At 46.5% G+C, this 19147-nt stretch overlaps 1 protein-coding gene and 1 long non-coding RNA gene across 6 annotated transcripts in view; one reads left to right on the forward strand and one right to left on the reverse strand.

Moving 5' to 3' along the window:
• The first annotated feature begins 235 nt into the window (after window positions 1-235).
• The window catches only part of HIPK2 (homeodomain interacting protein kinase 2), a 210892-nt gene continuing 191980 nt past the window's right edge, over window positions 236-19147 (forward strand). For 2 of the 5 annotated variants that reach the window (XM_020899418.2, XM_070465034.1), the window contains exon 1: window positions 238-596. In XM_020899418.2, the coding sequence (XP_020755077.1) occupies window positions 578-596 (19 nt within the window). In that variant the 5' untranslated portion in view covers window positions 238-577. Of the gene's footprint in view, window positions 597-19147 lie in introns of all 5 variants that reach the window. The other 3 variants (XM_070465041.1, XM_070465024.1, XM_020899422.2) reach the window with 3 other exon arrangements.
• LOC139034335 (uncharacterized) lies at window positions 4838-11046 on the reverse strand. Its single transcript, XR_011486754.1, has 3 exons — window positions 10863-11046; window positions 6832-6923; window positions 4838-5088 (listed from the first exon to the last, which is right to left on the reverse strand). It is a non-coding gene; the product is annotated as an uncharacterized lncRNA (long non-coding RNA).

Genomic DNA, 19147 nt, shown 5'->3' on the forward strand with positions numbered 1-19147 from the left:
TGCGCTCGGCCTTCCCCGCCTCGCATCCGTGCCATCGGCGCTCGATTGCGCGCGGACTCCGCGCTCCGGGCTCGCTCGTCGCTCGCGCTCGGCCGCGGCTCCCGCCCCCGCCCCCCGCCCCCCGCCCCTCCCCCGGCTCCTCCCGCCCCTCCCCCGCCTCCCGTGCAACTTTTGCCGGAGCCCCCCCCTCCCCAACACACACAGCCATGCTGAGCTGAGCCCCGGCCGGGGACTGGCCGCGCGCTGCCCGCCCCGGCTCCCGCCCCACCGCGGACCCGCTCGGGGGCCGCGGCCGCTCGGCCCTCGGCCTCGGCCGCTGCGCCCGCCCGGCCGCCCCCCGGAGCCCCCGGGAGCCCCGCGCAGGGCCCGGGCCGCGGCGGCGGCGGCGGCGGCGGCGCCCGGCCCCCTCCCCCGGCGCCGGCCAAGTGAGGCGGTGATGCGGGCGCTGGCGGCCCCGGCTGCGCCGAGAGCGGAGACACAGGCTCAAGATGGCAGATTCCGACTGAGGCTGGGGGGGCCGAGCTCGCGCGCCGCGATCCCTTCTCCGTTGCCATGAATCGCGGACACCCCGGCCCCGATGGCCCCCGTGTACGAAGGTAAGCGACGCCGGCCCGCCGACTCCGCCGACCCCCGCCCGCCCGGCCGTCCGGCCCCCGGAGCTTTGTTCTGCCCGCGGCCCCGCACCGGGCAGCACCCCCCCACTGCCGGCCCGCAGACCCCCGGCGCCCGGCCCCCGCGCCCCACCCCCGGGGCTCGAACCGGTCGCCCGCCCCCCTCCCCGCCACCCCCTCCGTCGCCCGGCGATCGGCCGGGATCCGGAATCAGACAGATCTTATTCCCAGGGTGGAGAAAGAGGCGGGGGGGTGGGGTGGGGGGGTGTGCAAGGGTGGGCTACTGGCCGAAGAAAAGAAATTGGGTGGGAGGGGGCACCGGGAAAAAGACAGACCCGTGACGGTGCTTTTTATTTATTTGTAAGAAATAAAGGTGATGCGGTGTAGCTTTCCATCTCCACCCCCCGCCACTAAAGAAAATTACCTTTAGGGTGATCTGTTTCCACTCTCCGTCCTCCCAGCTCCTTTCCCGTTTCCCTCCACACCCCCCACCCCCCAACACACACACACACACACACACACACACACACACTCCTTTATTCTTCGCGAGCCTCAGATTTTGGGGGGCTGTCGGATCGGAATGTGCGGGGCTAGGTGATGAGAGGGGGGCAGAGAGGAAAAGTCCATTTCAGAGCCAGGCAGAACAATGAAATAGGCGAAAATCTCCCCGCATTAGCGTGTGTAAGGGAAAATGTAGTTTAGGTTTTCCCGGCGGGGAGGCTGCCAAGACGCTGGTCTCGATTGGTCTGGGTAAACCTGCGCGGTGCACCTTCTTCACCTGGCGCTGGGTCCTTTTTCTCGTCTGTCTTTAGGAAGAAAGACCAGAACGGAAGGCACAAATACTCCGTTTCCCCTGCAGTCCCCCTCTCTTTCGTTTCTCTTCAGTCAGTTCTGTCAGCTTCCAGCCAGAAATCAAACCGGAATCAACTAAGTTTTTACACTTCGATGTGTTTTTTTTGTGTGTGTGTGTGCTTGTAGTAGGAGGGATTTTGAACCAAAGGGTGTCTGATTTTTTTTTTTTTTCAGTCATTTTCCTCGTGAAAATGTCTTTCTCATGAAATCATTGAAGTAGCAGCCTTTACATACTTTGAGCGTCAGTCCATCTGGCTTTCTTTCGGTTTTGTTCAGATATCCTGTGGATGAAATAGCAAATGAGAGGAAGCAAGGGTTTGTGCGGGAATGGAGAGAAGGGGCGAGGTTTTAATCCTCTATAAATCCGGAGAGCAGTCATGGGCAGTGAAACAGGGAACGCATTAATAGTTTTATCTCTGTTATAAAGGCAGATTGAAAAAAAAAAAAAAACAACTTATCTGAAAAGAAAATCTGTTATTAGTTCCAGAGCTCCAAATGAATTAGGTTTCTGGTTGGAATAAAGTTACCAGTCAGGCCCTGGGTAACGAGGCTGTAAATAACCTATGGACTGTAAATATTTTTTTTCAGACTCTCTTAGAAACAAAGGGGCCTGTTTAGAAGGCAACAGAGAGATGTTATTCCAGGGGCTTTCCTCTTTGATTCTGAAGAACACAAGGTCCATTTAACCATTCAACAAAACAAAACAAAATTTCTGATCACTCCACCACACAGAATGGAGCCAGCCCGGTTGCTCTGTGAACATGCTAGGAGGACCCAGTCGGGCATTCATTGTTCCTCTGAATCTCTGGGAGGGGGCTACAGTCAATGCTCCCACTGTCTATGGAGTGTTAAAATGAAACAATTTTCTCTTTATTAAGTACCTCTTTGAGACTCCCTCTGCTGGACGCTCCGGGTGAGCATTGGAGAAGGAACTTGGCATTGAATTCAGAACTATAGTAAAACAGGCTGCTTTCCCTTTCTCAAGGGGCTGGGTATGTGGGTTGGGATGTATTTTGTCAACTTTGTAGAAAGCCGTCCTGGGAACCGTGCTGTTCCCCTCCTGTTCTTTTCATTCTAAATCCATACGGAATGTAGGCCATCCCCCTGCGGCTAAGACTTGGCACTCCCGTTCTTCCTACAGAGCTCTTTTAAAAGCGCATGACACCAGATAAAGACCTGTGGGTGTGTACGACGTTGTGGTTTAAGCATAATCTCAGATCTCAAAGGTCTCGAGCTCACTTTTTTTATTTGCAAGCCAGCCTTCTGTGTCCCAGCTGACCTACGTGGCCACTTCTGCCACCCCTGGGTCCCTCGGTCTTGTGTGCGTGCTTTCTGGATCATTCCTGGGCATTGTGTCCTTTGACACAATGTTTCTTCGAATCTTTGTAATTCTTCTCTTCTTCCTCACCCCTTGTGAACCAGTCCAGCATCACTGCCGGAGCTCAGGCCTGGGTCTTTTTTGAAAGCAACTGTTGGTCATGCTCTGAAGCAGACAGGTGACCCCTCTAATCAGGCATTGCACTGCGAAACCCACATTTACTTCCTGTGATGAGTGCCTCTAAAACTTCAATGACCTCCTTTTTCCCTTCTTTGGCAACGCCCCCTGGATTTAGCGAACCTGATTTTTACCACATCCCAGTCGGAGCACATGGACTCCTTGTGTGTATCCCAGAGGAGCAGGGCTTTTCCTGTGGAATTCTCCAAGAGCGATTTCTGATAGTTTTCATCCTACTAAAAGATTTGAACCCTGGATCCTTCTCAGAAGAAGGATAATGACAGGTGAGGCATTTAAGCCAGAATTCAGGGGTATATTCATTTATTTAAATAAGGTGCATTTGCCCCAGGCTAGGATTTGATGTAAAGGCCTGAGTGCATTAGTGGAGCATTCTGAACCGCTGGGTATTTAGAGAGAAGTGATCTGTTTGAAACAGGGTATGTTTGATAATACAAATTAACGGGTAGGAAAGTGTGATCAGCCTTCCACAGCCTGCTTTTAAGGATAAGTTTCTAAATAGCATATTAGTTTTCAATGGCTTGGTACTGATCAAGTTAAACTTCTTTTAAAAGGTTTATTTTCTTTAGAAGGTTAAACATTCTCCTTGCAGTTATGTTTACTCCATCAACTTGCTTAGCAAGGCTTTTTCCAACCTGTAGTGCAGAGGCCAACCACAGAGGTTTCTAGTGCCACAGGTGCTAAATTAGAGGACCCTAAATTGTATTCTACTCTCCCTGGGCTGTACCTTGTCCCCGAGTTTTGCCTCATACAGTTAGACTTCCCCAAACTGTAGCATCAAGGTCTGTCATCAGATGGGTCTGAAGACACCTACCAAGAAATGGATTCTGAATCATCTTCCATTAAAAGAATTTGATGACACATGTTCAGAAATATCTTTTCCTGTGTTTATGTTTTATATTTTTAAAAATGAGTAAGTATAAATATTGTTTTCCTTCTTACCACATTTGAGAAGTGAATCAAGGCTCATTAATTTTAATCCCTGATCCTGGACAGTGTGGTACAATACGCAAATCAGAGAAACCTGGGCTTTGACTCTAGCCATATGGCTTTGGGCATGTTACTTAACTTCTCTGAGCTTTTTTTTCTTTCTTTTTTTATTCTTTTCAAAGCCTTATTCGATTGTTCAGGGCTCCATTAGAAGCAAGTATATGTAAAGCGTCGGGCTGTAGTAGGCATTTTCTCAGTACATGTTAAATCCCACTATCTTTTGAGCTGCTTACAGGCATGATGACTCCAGGGACAGAATAAGCCACAAATAGTTTAGAAAACCAATAATAGCAACATTTCAATTATTAATCTCCTGCCATTCCTTTTCCAGTTTGGGCACCAGCAACAATAAGCCCCCTATGGCCAGGGAAGAAAGAGCCTTTTTTGACCCTCTCTGTGACCTTTCCAGAGTCTTTATTCCCACTGAGCTTCTGCTGGTTTCAGGTAGAAGATTTCTCTTCTCCTGTGGCACATTCTCTGCAGCTCTAAAAATGAAGCAACAAACGGTTCGAACTGAGTTTCAGGGGCTGCAGCTGTGCCTCTGGGAAAATATCCCAAAGTGTGAAAGATAACCTTTGCCCTTTATCAGGATCCATTGGTAACCCAGACGGCCAGCCAGGAAAGGGAGCGCCCCGAGGTGCCTTATTTACCAGGGGCCTCAGAGGTGAGACACCCACCCGACCACGAGCCAGGGACTAGATCCATGCATCTAATGTGATTTTCCTACAAAAAAAATTTTTGATGCTTTCTGCAAGTTACAGCTGCTCATATTCTTCATATTTTATTTTTTGTTTCTTTATTTCTTCCTTCCTAGAGACCGATCTTGAAGGAACTAACTTTGAGTGGAACAAAGTAGCAATGCTCAAAAGGGTATGATACGTGAACATTTTTTATTGTTCTCCAAACATGTCATTTGCCAGTGCTTTCTGGTGGTCTTATGATGACAATTCAAGCTCTTCAGGTTGCTGTCAAAGGCGAGTTTCAGAATAATGCCAGCAGATGTTATATAACATCCGATGAAGCATGAACTTGAAAGGCCCCAAATCGTAATAGTTCCATTTCGTGTGGCAGTATTGCGTTGTGAAGGGTGAGGATTGGAGGCAGAGAAAGAAAATGGAAAACCTGGAATATAGGAACGTCTTTATTTTTCCTCTAAAAGAAGCCAAGATGCCTGAAATTCATGGTAATAATTGTGGCTTAGTTTGTGGCACACCTTCTTTCTACATTGACCCACTTGTCTGCCTCACAGACCCACAAAGTAGATACCTTCACCCCCACTTTATAGACAGGGCACTTCTTTAGACTATCCATTTCACAGATGTTTGTGTGGGGTCCCTGTCCTTGAGTTCAGGGGGGATGGGAAGTGAAAATCAAAACTAAGCAAGAGCTGAACCGTGGTCTGACTCAAGATAGAATCCTTTATGTGTGTGCCTTTAAGAACTTTAACCAGTTCTTAATTCTTACATGCTCATGTTTCTTGAGGTATAAAGGGAAGACCTCCATTTCTTTATTTTCTCTAGAAAGATTTTGTTTCTTTGGGATCAAAAAAGTACTTCTGAATGCAGAAAATACCTATTACAAATCTCCTTAGAAATTTCCCTGGAAATTAACCATCTCTAATTTGCAGAAGATTCCATCTTCCTCTTTCATTACTTATATTTTATACCTTTGTAAATGCACCACATTTCTGATTTGCACACACCGCTTGGAGACTTTCTGTTTTTGGCATTTGGCATCCCCAGCTTTAGCACCAGAGGACCTATTCATCTTACGTGGCTGTCGGAGAATGAATTCCTGAGTTTGCTGCCTGGCTGAGATCCTTAATTCCGGGTAGCTTTGTGATACTTATTGGTGGGGATATAGATTGGGTGGTCACTCTGTAGATCCCTCAGGGAAGGAAGTTGTGGAAGAAGACCAACTCCGCCTCGCAGGAGCATGGATCTCAGAACAGGAGAGGACCTCGGGAGAAATGAGTTCACTCTCTTGCATTCAGGAAGGTGAATGGCCATGACTTAGAATTGTCTGTTCACCCACAAAATTTTTTTCCAGGAAAAGGCCACCCTAGGAACTCCCTCAGTGACCAATTCCAGTATTCTGTTAATCTGATCATCAAGAAATTCTTGGGTCGGCCTGAGATTTCGTCTGCTGTCATTCAAACCTGTTCTCTTTTACTCAGTTCCTTTTTCTGAAACCTTTCATATACTTGAAGGCAGTAACTGAGTCACGGTTGCTTTTTCCTCACAGAGCCTGTTTTGGGTCCTCTCCCTCTGAGAGTTCTCATTTCTCCACAAAACCAGAAAAAATGGTGGTGATCAAAGCTGGACACAGTTCTGTAATAACGGTTCCCTTCCTTCAGGGTTCTTGCCTCACGGAGAGCCCCTGGAGGGCAGGAAGCAGGTCAGAGTCATCACTGTGTCCCCTGTAGTGGCCATGCAGTTCCTAAACCTAGTAGGTGCTTCATAAGTACTTGTTGAATTGACACTTCCTTTTAATATATCTAAGTAGTACCTTTCGTCACACCAGCCCTGGACTGGTTAGTTAGCTTGCTGTCCCCTCGGTTCTGATCTTTATTTTTCCTGTATGTACTTGTGTCTAACCATCCCTCACCCTAACAAGGCCATCTTCTGTTTGACCCTTTGAATTTCACCCTTCTGTTTGTAGCTCTCTAGAACCTTACTTAACAGATCCTACATACAGAATGCGGCTGACATAAGTCATTAAAAAAAAAAAAGTTGAACTACTCTCGAAAGAAGAGGAGAGAGGGCTCAGAAGAATCTTGAAAATTTGATGCAATGTTGGTTCATTCAGGCTTAGAAAGGACACTTGTCAGATTCTTTAGAGGTTCTGAGTCAGCCAAAGCCATACCTGTTTTTCCAGGTTCTCTACAACAAGTCAGTGAGGTGTTCATGACACTGGTTACAAGTCAAACTTGTAGCTCGTATCCCTCCGTCTTTGGTCTAGGGCCAATGGAAAAGACAAAAGATGTGATGGGCAACGTCATTCAATTTGCGATTTTCTGATGGGTGACTGTACCATTAGAAAGTAAGCTACTGAAATAGTTGCCAATTTTTAAAAAAGCAGCAGACTTTTAAAACTGCAAAATAATTGTGTGGTTTTCCAGTCACTTATTTCTAAACACAGCGTTGAAGAGATTTGTAATGTTTTTGAAAGTGGTCTGTTTTAGCAATTCTTGCCTAACTTCTTTTGCTCTAGTAGGTTCTGATTAATTAAATGCCACTGTGTTTAAGCAGAATTAAGATTGATTGACTGTTGCATGTGCTAATGCTGTAAACTTCATAAAACCTTCATTGTCACAGAAAGAATGTGGTTTAATATGTGAGTGGACAAGGGATTTTCTCCCCAGGTGTGCTGTCTGTCCTCAGTGAAAGATCGTTTTGGAACCTGCCACAACATTGGGTTATGGCACTTTGGGTTTACTTAGTTACAGACTGCATCCTGATGCTGCAATGAGGTTTTTTTCCCCCCTATATTGGTACCATTTTCCTCTATATCAATATTACCCTTTGATTCAACCTATGGAGTTGAATATAAAAGGCTGATTTTCCAAGGACTTACATAATAAAAGTAATCTATCATGTCAGTTCTATAGAGAACTTCTAGTTTCATAGCATCAGGGAAGCAGATTTAAATGATATGTGTGTCTGGAGTCCTTTCAAAAGTCACATGGTAAAGCAATTGGGAACCTCTGGTTTGTTGGTAGTTGTGAAATTTTGATTTTTTTTTTTTCCTCTAATGAAGAATTAATAGAGCTCTGACCAAAAAAAAAAAAAAAAGCAGCGTGTAAGTTCTTGAAATTTTGCAGAAATTGTAGAAAGGCAGCAAGTTACACCCTCCAGAATTCTGTGTCCACTACGCACTAGAATCCAGGCTGATAGAAGGAGTTTCTGCAGGAAAGTGAATTTCAAGGAAATTTGTAATGGTGGGCGGGGCTGGTGGGAGCACACACTGCTGAAGCAGGTACAATTTCAGCTCTAGCACACCTGTGATCACCGTTACTCATATTAATGAGTATGACCTGCACTATCAGGAAGAGGTTAATCGATGGTCGTTATGTTTTGTTAAGTGAGACTGGGAATGTCTCTAATGTGTTACAGAAATGTTTGCATTAGAAAATGGTTATAAATAAACTCTTTCATTTAATTGTTCCATGACTTATTCCCCCAAAAGGATTTAAGGCCTCTTAAAAGAGTTAAGTTCCTGGAAGAGGGGAAATTAATTCATATAGATCAGTTCTGTGTCTCGACCTTATTTCCAAAGATGTCAGATAAGTGAGGCTGTCCTACCCGGAGTGACAGCGGAAGCCGTCAGATCGCTTGTGCTGGCATAACCAGGTGAACAAGCAGAGGGCCTAATGGAATTCATTTGCAAAGTCATTTTTGCTTGGCTGGAGTGGCATGCACAAAATAGACCAGTGGAGGAGATCGGTAAGTGTTTGGGATCAGTTGTCGAAAGGCTTTTTAAAACGGGTGCTAATTTGAGAGGCATTTTATAGTGCCAAGCAGGGGACTAATATAATCGAAATGATTCTTGAACAAGGTAGTTTTTCCTGGCCTAGGTGTGACAGAGGGAGTGAGGCAGCCCAAGGGTGAGCCATGTGGTGCAGGGGAAGGTGTGTGCACAGGGTGATGGACCTGGGTTGCTGTTGGGGTCACACCAAGCAGCATGCCTGACCCAAGGCTTCAGTGAATATTTATTCCTTTCCACGTTCCTCCCCAGCCCATTTGGTGGTGATCTGGGACCAGGGAAGCTTGCTGTTGTTAGCAGTACCATGATATTTACAGTCTGCCCTCTATATTCACAGCTTGCACATCCGTGGAGTCAGCCAACCACGGATCGGACACATTTGGGAAAAAAATTGCAGAAAGTTTTGAAAAGCAAAGCTTGAGTTTGTTGTGCTCCTGGCCACTGTCTCCATCACATTTACATTGTGTTAGATGTTGTAAGTAATCTAGAGCTGATTTATAGCACACAAGCGGATGATGTAGGTTATGTGCAAATGCTACATATTTTTACATAAAGGACTGCTGCGTACAAGGAGATTGGGCTCCTGGAACCAATACTCCTCAGATGCCACGGGTCGACTTTATTCTTACTCAGTAATCTCTTCTTTTATAGGCTCTCTCACAGCCTACACTGGCATCACAGTATTTCAGGATCTTACTGGGTTACAGTATAACCCCAGGGAAGTCTTCACACACTTGTGTCCACCTTAGACACTTGAGGAAACTGAGGTCAGAGCAGGGAGAAGAGGCTGCCTCGGCATCATCTTGAGAGTTGGAAGGGGGGCAGAGTAAGGCGCCCCCCACCACACTTCCCCAGCCGCGGGCACAGAAAGTCCCGGACATCGGCCACTGAGTGAGGCTTTGCTGGGCTGCACGGCCCCTGGGAGCTCCACCGGGCTGGTTCCCACAGGGCTGCCAGAACCACAGACCTTCTCCCCCGGGCCAGAGGCGAGGCCCCAGGCTCCAGTCCCCCGGGTGCCCTGCCGCCCGCAGTGCCTCCCCGAGCCCATCCCAGAGGGTGCTTTCCCACCCCCAGGAAAGCAAGGCCGTGTGCCTTCAGCACCAGTGTGTAAAGGGCCTTCTGTCAGGAATTCTGTTTCCTGAGCAAGTTCTCAGATTGTCACCTCCAGCTACTTATTAACAAAGACACACACACAAAATCACAGAAGAGAAACCAATACAATTGTGACAGGTTTCACAGAACCTCAGAGCACTTTTCAAGTCATTAAGTGGCTTTAAAAAAAAAAAATGTTGGGGATTCCCTGGTGGTCCAATGGTGAGGACTCTGCTGCTGAGGGCCTGGGTCTGATCCCTGGTTGAGGAACTAAGATCCCACAGGCTGCGCCCCATGCAGAATAAAGTTTTAAAAATTAATTGATTTTAAAAAATACTGATTTCCTAAGGTAGAGCTTCAAGTCATCCTTTCCCTTTGACCTGACCAAACTTGACCCCATCCCTGTTGTCAGGCATGCCATTTCTAACCCCAGACCGAATCCTGTTGGGGTGGCCTTCTGTCTTATGCCTGTTGGGGTGGCTTCTGTCTTATGCTGCTCCCCACCTCCCTTGGAGCTCTTCCATCCTGACGAGTAACCCATCATAGTATTTGAACACAGACTTTCACATGAAAGTTTGGCTTGACTTGACATTGGTGAATCCTGGGGCGATGGTGCAGGGCGGCCTGCAGCCCACCAGTTCCTGGGTTGTGTGTCCAGCCTACGACCACCCCCACCTCCCCTTGGACCTCGGGGTGCCTCCTGGCCACCTGCTCGGTCCCCTGCCTGGGGAAGGGACCTGCCCTGGCAAGGCCTGCAAGTAGGTGCGAGGTCTTTTGGACAGGGATTACCAGGGACCCAGAGCATAGTCTGGGAGAGCACCCGGGGAACCTGGGGACACCTCTGTCCTTGGGGAGGGGTGTGGCTGAGGCCTGCAAAGTATGGGGTTCAGGGCTGGAGCCCCAGCTGCCCTGTTGTGAGAGCTGTGCTTATAAAAGCTTGGGCAACAAAGGCGACCCGACAATATTTCCTGTTTATACAAAGTCCTGGCTGCCGATTGCTTCACTGGATGCCCTGCTCCTTTCTTTCCCTCCTCCACCTTGATCTTCTACTTAGGGTTGCTCCATAAAGCAGGGTTGATGAAACTGCCCCATTTCCTGTTCCTGGCTGCCGATAGCCTGTTCCTTCCACAGTGAAACTCACCAGCGAGCCCAGTGCATCCCGCAGCTCCTACCTCTCGTCCGTCTCTGCCACTGACACAGGCAGCCGCTCCTCTTTCTGTCCTCCCCTTTGATGTCATCTCACCCCTCTGCTTCCACCTGCTTATTATTTCCCACTCAGCTGCCCACAGCCAGCCGGCCTCCTCCCATCCCCGGCTCACCTGCCCACAGCCAGCTGGGCTCCTTCCCTCCCCGACTCTGTGTATCTTGGCCGTGTGTCTGCCTCGTTGCACTCCCGTGGGTGTCAGGGTCCAAGAGCAGGACACTGGGCCTCTCTGGGGAGCATTTGTGAGGGAGAGCTGTTTGGGAGAAGTGCTCCTCCAGCTTTGGGAACTGTCAGTCACCTGGAGGGCCTGTTGAAACCAATCCCCGGGCCCCACCCTCCCAGTTTCCGTTTCAGTAGGTCTGGGGTGGGGCTCGGGAGTTTGCATTTCTAATTGAGAGCCCCAATTTTAGAGGAATGCACTCAGAATGAGAAGTCGGTGCATATTTAAAATCAGATGGTAGTTGCTTTGATGGAGACTTGCCTTGGGCGGGTGGGAGTCATAGAGACCTGACTGCAGCTCTGATTCCCTTTCTAGCTGAGACAGCCTGCAGCTTCCAGCCTTCCTGCCTCAACTCTGGGAGGGATGAGGCTCCATCTTCTCCGGGACCCGTCTGTACACGCAGGGGCTACTTTCTCTTCTCTCCCCAGAGCTGGTCAGTCTGTAGTTCATTCAGTTTAGTGCTGGGAACCCAGAATTGAATGGGCAGGTATGTCTCCCAGTAACAATATATTATTATTATTAATCGACATAAACAGCGCTATGATTTTCTCCACTTACAGAAGAGGAAATTGAGGCTTAGAGAGACTAACTAACCTGTCCAGGATCTCATAAGCCAGGGCGGGAGGCTTCCTGACACTGGAGTGTGTTCTTGACTTGACCGGCCAGCCACCCAGCCCCACATGGGGCAGTTGGAGGGGTGTAGCACACAGTGGGGAGGATCCCCAGTAGGAAGGATCTGGGATCCTTCTTGGAGCAGGGGCGGCCACGGTGGGGGCTGATGGTGCTAGAGCATTGAAGTCACAAACGCCCGTTCCCCCACCCCCGCTCTGCTGTCCCTTTCGCCCCCTCTCCATCCATTAGGAACAAACGAGATGGTGAGTGTCAAGCAAATGAGATGCTGAGTGTCAAGCTCTTAGTCCGATAGCTGGCACAGAGGAGGGTATAGTTCGGGGAAGCCAAGCCATGAGCCCCTTTGAGCAGCTAAAACGGAGATCTGAGAATAATCTCAGAAAAAAAGTTAGGGAAAGACGATAACAGCTAACACTTACAGAGCCCTTGGAAGTTCCAGTTTTATTCTCAGTCTTCAGTTCTGTTAAATCATCATCACCTTGTAGTAATGGAGCAGGGTAGGTTATGTCCCTGCTGTGTTACACTCCAGAGGTACTAGAAGGTTCAGCCGCTCCCAGGTGGCTGAGCTGAAGTTACCCCCCATCCTCGGCTCCTCCCACTCCCCAGTAGCCTGGACTCAGAGTCCCTGCCCCTGTCCACTGGGCTCTAGCTGCAAAGCAGAAAGTCCTTCCAGTCCCTTCCTTGATAAGAGAAATTTGTAAATAGGTTGGTTCTGCCCCCGAGTGTAAATGTTCTTTGTTTCAATCAGAACCTGAATAAATGTTTTAAAATTTGAAACACTGATTCCTTTTGGTCTTCTTGAAAGAGAAGGTGGTGGGCGCATAGAACAGTCAGGTCTGAAAGATAAGAGCAGTGGAAGGACCAGCTCTGCCATGTGTTAAGCCAAACCATAAAGCTTCAGATTTGGCACGAAACTGGACAGCCCCATCAGCAGGCAGAATAGGTGCTCCAGATTTAAGGCCCTGTTGTCCGTGAGCATTTAATAGATGATGAAGGAGTTTCCACGAAGCAGTCGGGAAAAGGAAACCTGATTTAGCAAATGGGGATGGGACCACGTGATAGCAATTTGAAAAGTCTCAACGGATGGTATCACCTCACATCATTATACCAACATAAATTCTGTGTGATTAAAATGTTAAATTCAACAAAAGTCTGTTGAGTGCATTCAGGAAGCCAGGGATTGCTCTAGGTGCTAGGGGTGCAGCAATGAATGAAACACATGAGCGCCGCTACCCTGAAGCAGCCTGTGTTTTCATGGAGAAAGGTAAAATTTATCAGTGGATTAAAAAAAAATCCATTTTTAAAGAAAGCTGGGAGGAAACAGAAGTGGTATTTATTAAACCTCCAGAGGGGTTGACATTTCTAAGTTTAGAATCTGTCAAAGAAATCACTGAGGAAAATATTGGTAGTTTTGTTAGCGTAACATTCCCCAGATGTTAAAGTTGTTTCTGGTTCTTCTATCCTGAATCATTCCTCAGTGTCACTCGGGGTAACATTAGGGGTGTCTGGGTTTTAGGATCGGTTCTTCAAAGAAACATTATTAGATCAAGGCGTGTGACCTGTTATCTGGTCTTAGATACAGACCAGGCTTCCCTGGGGGCTCAGTGGTAAAGAATTTGCCTGCAGTGCAGGAGACGCAGGTTCAATTCCTGGGTGGGGAATATCCCCCTGGAGGACGAAATGACAACCCACTCCAGTATTCTCTCCTGGAAAAGCCCAGGGACAGAGGAGCCTGGCAGGCTACAGTCCTTGAGGTCACAAAGAGTGGAACATGACTTAGCAGCTGAACAACAACAGCAGCAAAGATCCAGACCACCGGGCTAACCTAATTTCCTCCCCTACGTGTTTTCATATTAAATCAAAGCACCTTGATAAAGATTTAAGTTCACCTGCCTGCTAATTCAGGAAGGCACAGGGTTCCTCCTGCTCTTGGGGGGTCACGACCATCTCCAAGGGCTTTCACACACCACTGCGACTCCCAAAGTTGGGTCTTTACCTAGAATTCTTTTTTGAGCTCCAAAGTCACAAAGCCAACAATCTACATGACATCTCTATTTGGATGTCTCACAAGCATCTCAGGCTTAATGTGTAAAACAGAAAAGTCTTCATCAACCACCCAAAATGTGTACTTCTCCCAGAAATCTTTATTTCCATAAACAGCATCTCCTTCCACCCAGTAGTTCACATCAGAAACCGGAGAGTCATCCTCAAGTTCATTTTACTTTATATTTAATCCTTCACTGAATTGTATTGATTTTTACCTCCCCAGTACAGCCATTCTTGTTTTTCACTGTTGTTACATTCTGTGAAGTCACTGCGGGTGCCACGTCAGGGGACGATGAACCACTGCCCCTAGGATTGGCTTCCTGTGAGCCTCTGGTCATATTTTCATCAGCCGGTCACTACAGAACCTTGTGTTTTATGTGTGTTTTTGTTTAATGACACCTTCTTTAATAAATACTGTTGATTGATTAGCATTGAACTTGCAGCCCACAACACTATAGCCCATGGTGGAATGAAGCTTACCTAACACATGTATTTTTCTGTAAGACACATCTCAGCCTGCTCACACTTAGAAACACTAGACACACATTCATCATGATGCTTGGGGGTCTTTTAAAAATCCGGAACAAAAAATACCCCCAAATGTGAAAAACGTGGTACTAAATAGACCATGGAAAGTAAGCTTGCTTATAGTATTGATGTTAGAGCTGAAACAAGAAGTCGGAGCTCGACCTCGTTTGACCTCAGCTGGGAACACAGGCATCAGGCATCACGCAGCCCAGATTTTTCCTGACAGTGTGTGCATGCCCAGGTGACTCTGAAACTACCTGCCAAGGATTGATTTTGAAGTTACAAATAAATATTAGCGAGATTATGGAATCTGCAAATAGCGACAATCAGTTTTACATAGTGAACTTTGTCTCTCTCCACTGCCACCCGCCAGTCCATTGGCTAGCAGGCTTTCTCTAAAGGGCCACATAGCAGATATTTTAGGCCAGATGGCCTCTGTCACAGCTACTGGGTTCTGCCCAGATAGTGAAAGCCGTTGTAGACCATGCATAAATGAGCAGGCGGGGTGGTGTTCCACTAAAGCTCTGTTTACACAAACCGACTTTGGACTGAATTCTGCCTTCAGGCTGTAGTTTGGACCTCTAGCCTCATTCAGCTTCCCAGGTGTCTCAGAGGGTAAAGAATCCTCCTGCACTGCAGGAGATGTGGGTTCCATCCCTGGGTCAGGAAGATCCCCTGGAGGTCACGGTGACCCACTCCACTATTCTTGCTTGGAGAATCCCATGGACAGAGGAAGAGCCTGGTGGGCTACAGTCCGTGGCATCACACAAAGTCAGACACAACTGAAGTGACTGAGTACGCACGCAGCCCCGTCTAACCCAGCTTCACATCTTCTCTGCACTGCCTTCTCGACCTGTCCCACCGTCCCACCCCCACCCCCCATTCATTCTTGAACTTCCAACCAATCTCCACGTTGATTTTAAGTGTAACTCAGATGTGACCACTTTGGAGTCACAGTTGGGCTGGCCAGCGACTTCCCCTGACACTTGGAGTAAACGCCCAAATCCTGGGTCACGTGGCTACCGCACAGCCCCTGTGGATTTCTGCAGCCTCACTTTAGGTCAGCCTGCCCTTTGCCCCTGGGAGACCGTCCTCTGCTCCTTCCTGCTTCAGCACCTTTGCTCACAGTCTGGCGTGGAAGGCTCGCCCACCCTCTGCCTGGCCAGCTCCCGCTCACTCTGTAGTCACAACCAAGATGTCACTTCTGCCTGTAACGTACATGCCCCCTTTCTGATCTCAGGACACCCTGCTCTTTTTCTTCGTGGCACTTGGCGTGTCCAGGCATCCGTGTGTTTGGGTGTGTTTGTTTTCCATCTGCCTGCCCTGTCGGACCGCACACTCTAGGAAGATAGGGCCTCAGCTGTCGTTTTTGTCTTCTCTGCTTGAGTTGCCTTCACATGCATTGTAGACACGTCCCAAGACTTATTAAAGCAGCACGCATGACTGTGGAGCATACTTTTGTTTGTACAAATCTTTGTATGAAAGAAACCTGGAAAAGTCACCCTTCTAGAGCCTCTAATGTATCTTCTCAATTTGAGAGTGATGATTAAAGAAAGTCATTCTGATCGCGACTCTGTCTGTGGGTGTGAATGTGTGTCTCTGTTGTCAGAGGCTCTCTCTGCCATCAGGTACACCTAATCCAGGGCTTTCTCCATGGGACTCGAGTGCTGTGTTCAGTCCTGTTGGTCTCCCTTTTCTCCGAAAGATTGTTTGAACTTTGCTGGTAACGTTTTCACACGAGGGAAGTGAAAGTGAAGTGTGCTTGACGAGGCATTTGTGGTACCCCTTTTGAACACTGACTGTAATTTCTTCTCTAAAAGCATCAACCCACCCCTCTCAGACCTTAAGTGGTATTAGTGTTTTTCCTACAGCATTGCTATAGTCTGGAGAAGAAATCTTTGTTTTCTCAGAGAATCATCTAAGCAGCAAAGCTCCAAATTGAGGAGCATTCCAAGAACTCTGCCTGCTCTCGGTGGACAGACCACTTAGCATATTTTAGGAAGATCATACATCATCTTAGATGGTCTTTCATAGATTAGCAGTGATGAAATTTAAAACCTTATTTAAAGTCTTCAAGAGATGTACTATAGAAACATCACTTATGGCATCATAAAAAGTTAGAAAAGAAAAAGGCAAGCAAAGGGCTGCCCTGGTGGTCCAGTGGTTAAGACTCCACATTGCCAGGGCAGGAGGTATAGGTTCAAACCCTGCCCAGGGAACTAGAATCCCACATGCCGTGTGGTGCAGCCAAGAGATTCAAAAAAGTAAAGAAAGGCAAGCAAACACACCCCTCCTTTCTCTTTCCTTTCTCTAGAGATTACCGCTGTTATCTTTGTAGGTCTTCTTCTGTGCATATATATGTACATATACTCTTTTCTTTTACACCAAAATGATGTAGTAAAAGATCTGCTTTTGTAACTGGCTTTTTTTTTTTTTAATGAACAGTTTCCCACCTTTATTTCAGCACATTATTTTTCCTTTAGTTCCTTGTCCATATTCCGTTTTCCATTATTGATTCCCAAATGTCCTTTGAAGCCAGTTTGTTGAAATCAGTATCTAATCAAGGGCCATGCACTGCATCTGGTCGTAACTTTCTTTTCATTTCCCCACCTGGCACACATTCTCTCTCTCTCTCTCTCTTAAGAAATGGGCCAGTTGCCCATAGAAGCTGCTGTCTTCTAGATGAGCAGGGTTTCTTCCTTGGGTGGTGCTGAGTTTGATTCTTCATCTCCTGTATCCTGTATGTAGGCTCGATGAATTTAGGTTCATCATTTGGGACTAGAATACCCCAGCGTTGATTCTGGGCACCAGCTTCAGTGTCCAGGAACCCACTCTTAGTGATACTCAGATTAACCTCTGGATGAGGGTTATGACAGCCTGGACCCTCCCCTGTCCATTCCCATTTTCCCCCATGAGACCAAAAAGTGATCTGTGAGGTGTAACTTTGGCATACAGACCATTTTCTGAGGGGTTATTGCACCAAATGATAATTCTTGGCTTCCTGAACTCATACGTTTCATTAAGTTTTGTAAAATGGTGTTTTCCCAATTCTTTCATATCCTGTTGTAAAGTAAAGCTTTTCCTCTTGCATTGGGGCCATCTGGTTGCCCTGAAATAATAGTTCCCACTGGTAAGGGAGGGTCTTTGCTAATACGCACCCTTTCCTTGGGCTTCCCAGGTTTTGCCAGTGGTAAAGAACCCATCTGCCAATGCAGGAGACGTAAGAGAGGGCATGGCAGCCCATTCCAATATTCCTGCCTGGAGGATCCCGTGGACAGAGGAGCCTGGCGGGCTGTGGTCCATAGGGTCGCAAAGATTCAGACACGACTAAGGTGTCTGAGCACACACATGCCGGCAGCCTTTAATCATTAATTGTCAAAGTAAGAAGTTGCATAATAGCCATTTAAAATAGTGAGAAATGAGTTTTCTTCTGCCTTTTTTAACCATGTAGTCACGGATTTTTCTTGATCTGGCATGTTTTAATCATTAGTCTTCTTGTTACAACTCTAGGCAGTGAGACCCCTTCAGCTAGCTCATGTGACCTCTTGACAGGACCTCTGTAGTCTTGAAAAGCTTTCCTGCTAAACGGCACAAATGCCCCAGACTCGTCTTGGACTTCGCAGTGGTATTAGACAGTGGTGTTAGAGACCACAGTTTGAACGTTAGGAGTGATTATTGCTGCAGAGATGACTTTTTTCCTAGAAAATTTCAGTGGACAGAACTGGAAAGTAAATGTTGTTAAAAATTGAGAGTTTAGATACATATTTAGTCTTAATTAGCCTGTGCTTTCACTTATTTTCCTCAATTTTATCATTGTAACTCCTTTCTCTTCTCTAAGAAAATCTTTATTCTAGAAAATCTTTATTTCTCCTTCTAAATATAGGAATTAAGTTTCAGAATGCTACTATTCATATTATTACAAATGCTAAAACTACAAAAGAAAGTTTAACACATCTTTGTAATTTTTGTCTTTTCCTTAGCATGCATCCTACTATGGATATACAGTTGACCCTTGAACTACACAAGGGTTAGGGGTACCAACCCCCACTCCACCTCCCTCAAAGTCAGAATTTCATGTATAACTTTTGACTTCCTCAGAACCTACTACTGATAGCCTGCTGTTGACTGGAAGCCTTACCACCAACATAAACAGTGAATTAACTCACATTTTGTATGTCATGTGTGTGTTAGTCACTCAGTCGTTTCTGACTCTTTACAACCCCGTGGACTGTAGCCCGCAGGCTCCTCTGCCCATGGAATTCTCCAGGCAAGAACACAGGAGTGGGTTGCCATGTCGTCTTCATGTTACATGTATGTCTATATATATTTTATGCATTCATGACATAACCTAACTTCTTGCTTTTTTAATATTTCTAGGGCTGCACAGCTCATCTGTAAGTTTTTTCAAATTGTTGCAAATCTACAAAAAAAAAAAGTCAATATGTTTACTGAAAAATAGCGGTGTATAAGTGGACCCATGCAGGTAAAACCCATGTTGTTCCAGGGTCAATTGTGTAATTAAACCTGTGTTCTGAAATCTCTAAAAGTAAATTTTTTGTCGAGGTGACTATGTCACAGTTTAGCATATAATTAGGTTCGTAGCTTTCAGCTTTGAAATTTTAATTAAGAAATTTTATAATTTAACTTCGTTGAGAGAGGTAATGCGTTTTCATGACCAAAAGGTCAAAAGTATGCCAATATTAAATGTAGATGACAGGTCTATGGGAATTTAATAAGTTATTCTTTCCACATTTTTTTGTTTGAAAATTAAAATAGTTAAATTTAAACTATATAGAAAGAATCAACTATATATGCACAATGAAATTTTTACTTTGTTCTCTCAGGATAGCCATTTTTATTAGTGTCTTGCTTGACCCTTTGAATCTTTTGTTTTGCAAATTTAAATTGTGTGAGGGTGTGTGTGTTTGTGTACACTCTTATTCATTTATACAAAAGGTAACATAAATATTGTTCTA

Source organism: Odocoileus virginianus, chromosome 1 (genome assembly GCF_023699985.2).
Source record: "Odocoileus virginianus isolate 20LAN1187 ecotype Illinois chromosome 1, Ovbor_1.2, whole genome shotgun sequence".
Classification (NCBI taxonomy): domain Eukaryota; kingdom Metazoa; phylum Chordata; class Mammalia; order Artiodactyla; family Cervidae; genus Odocoileus; species Odocoileus virginianus.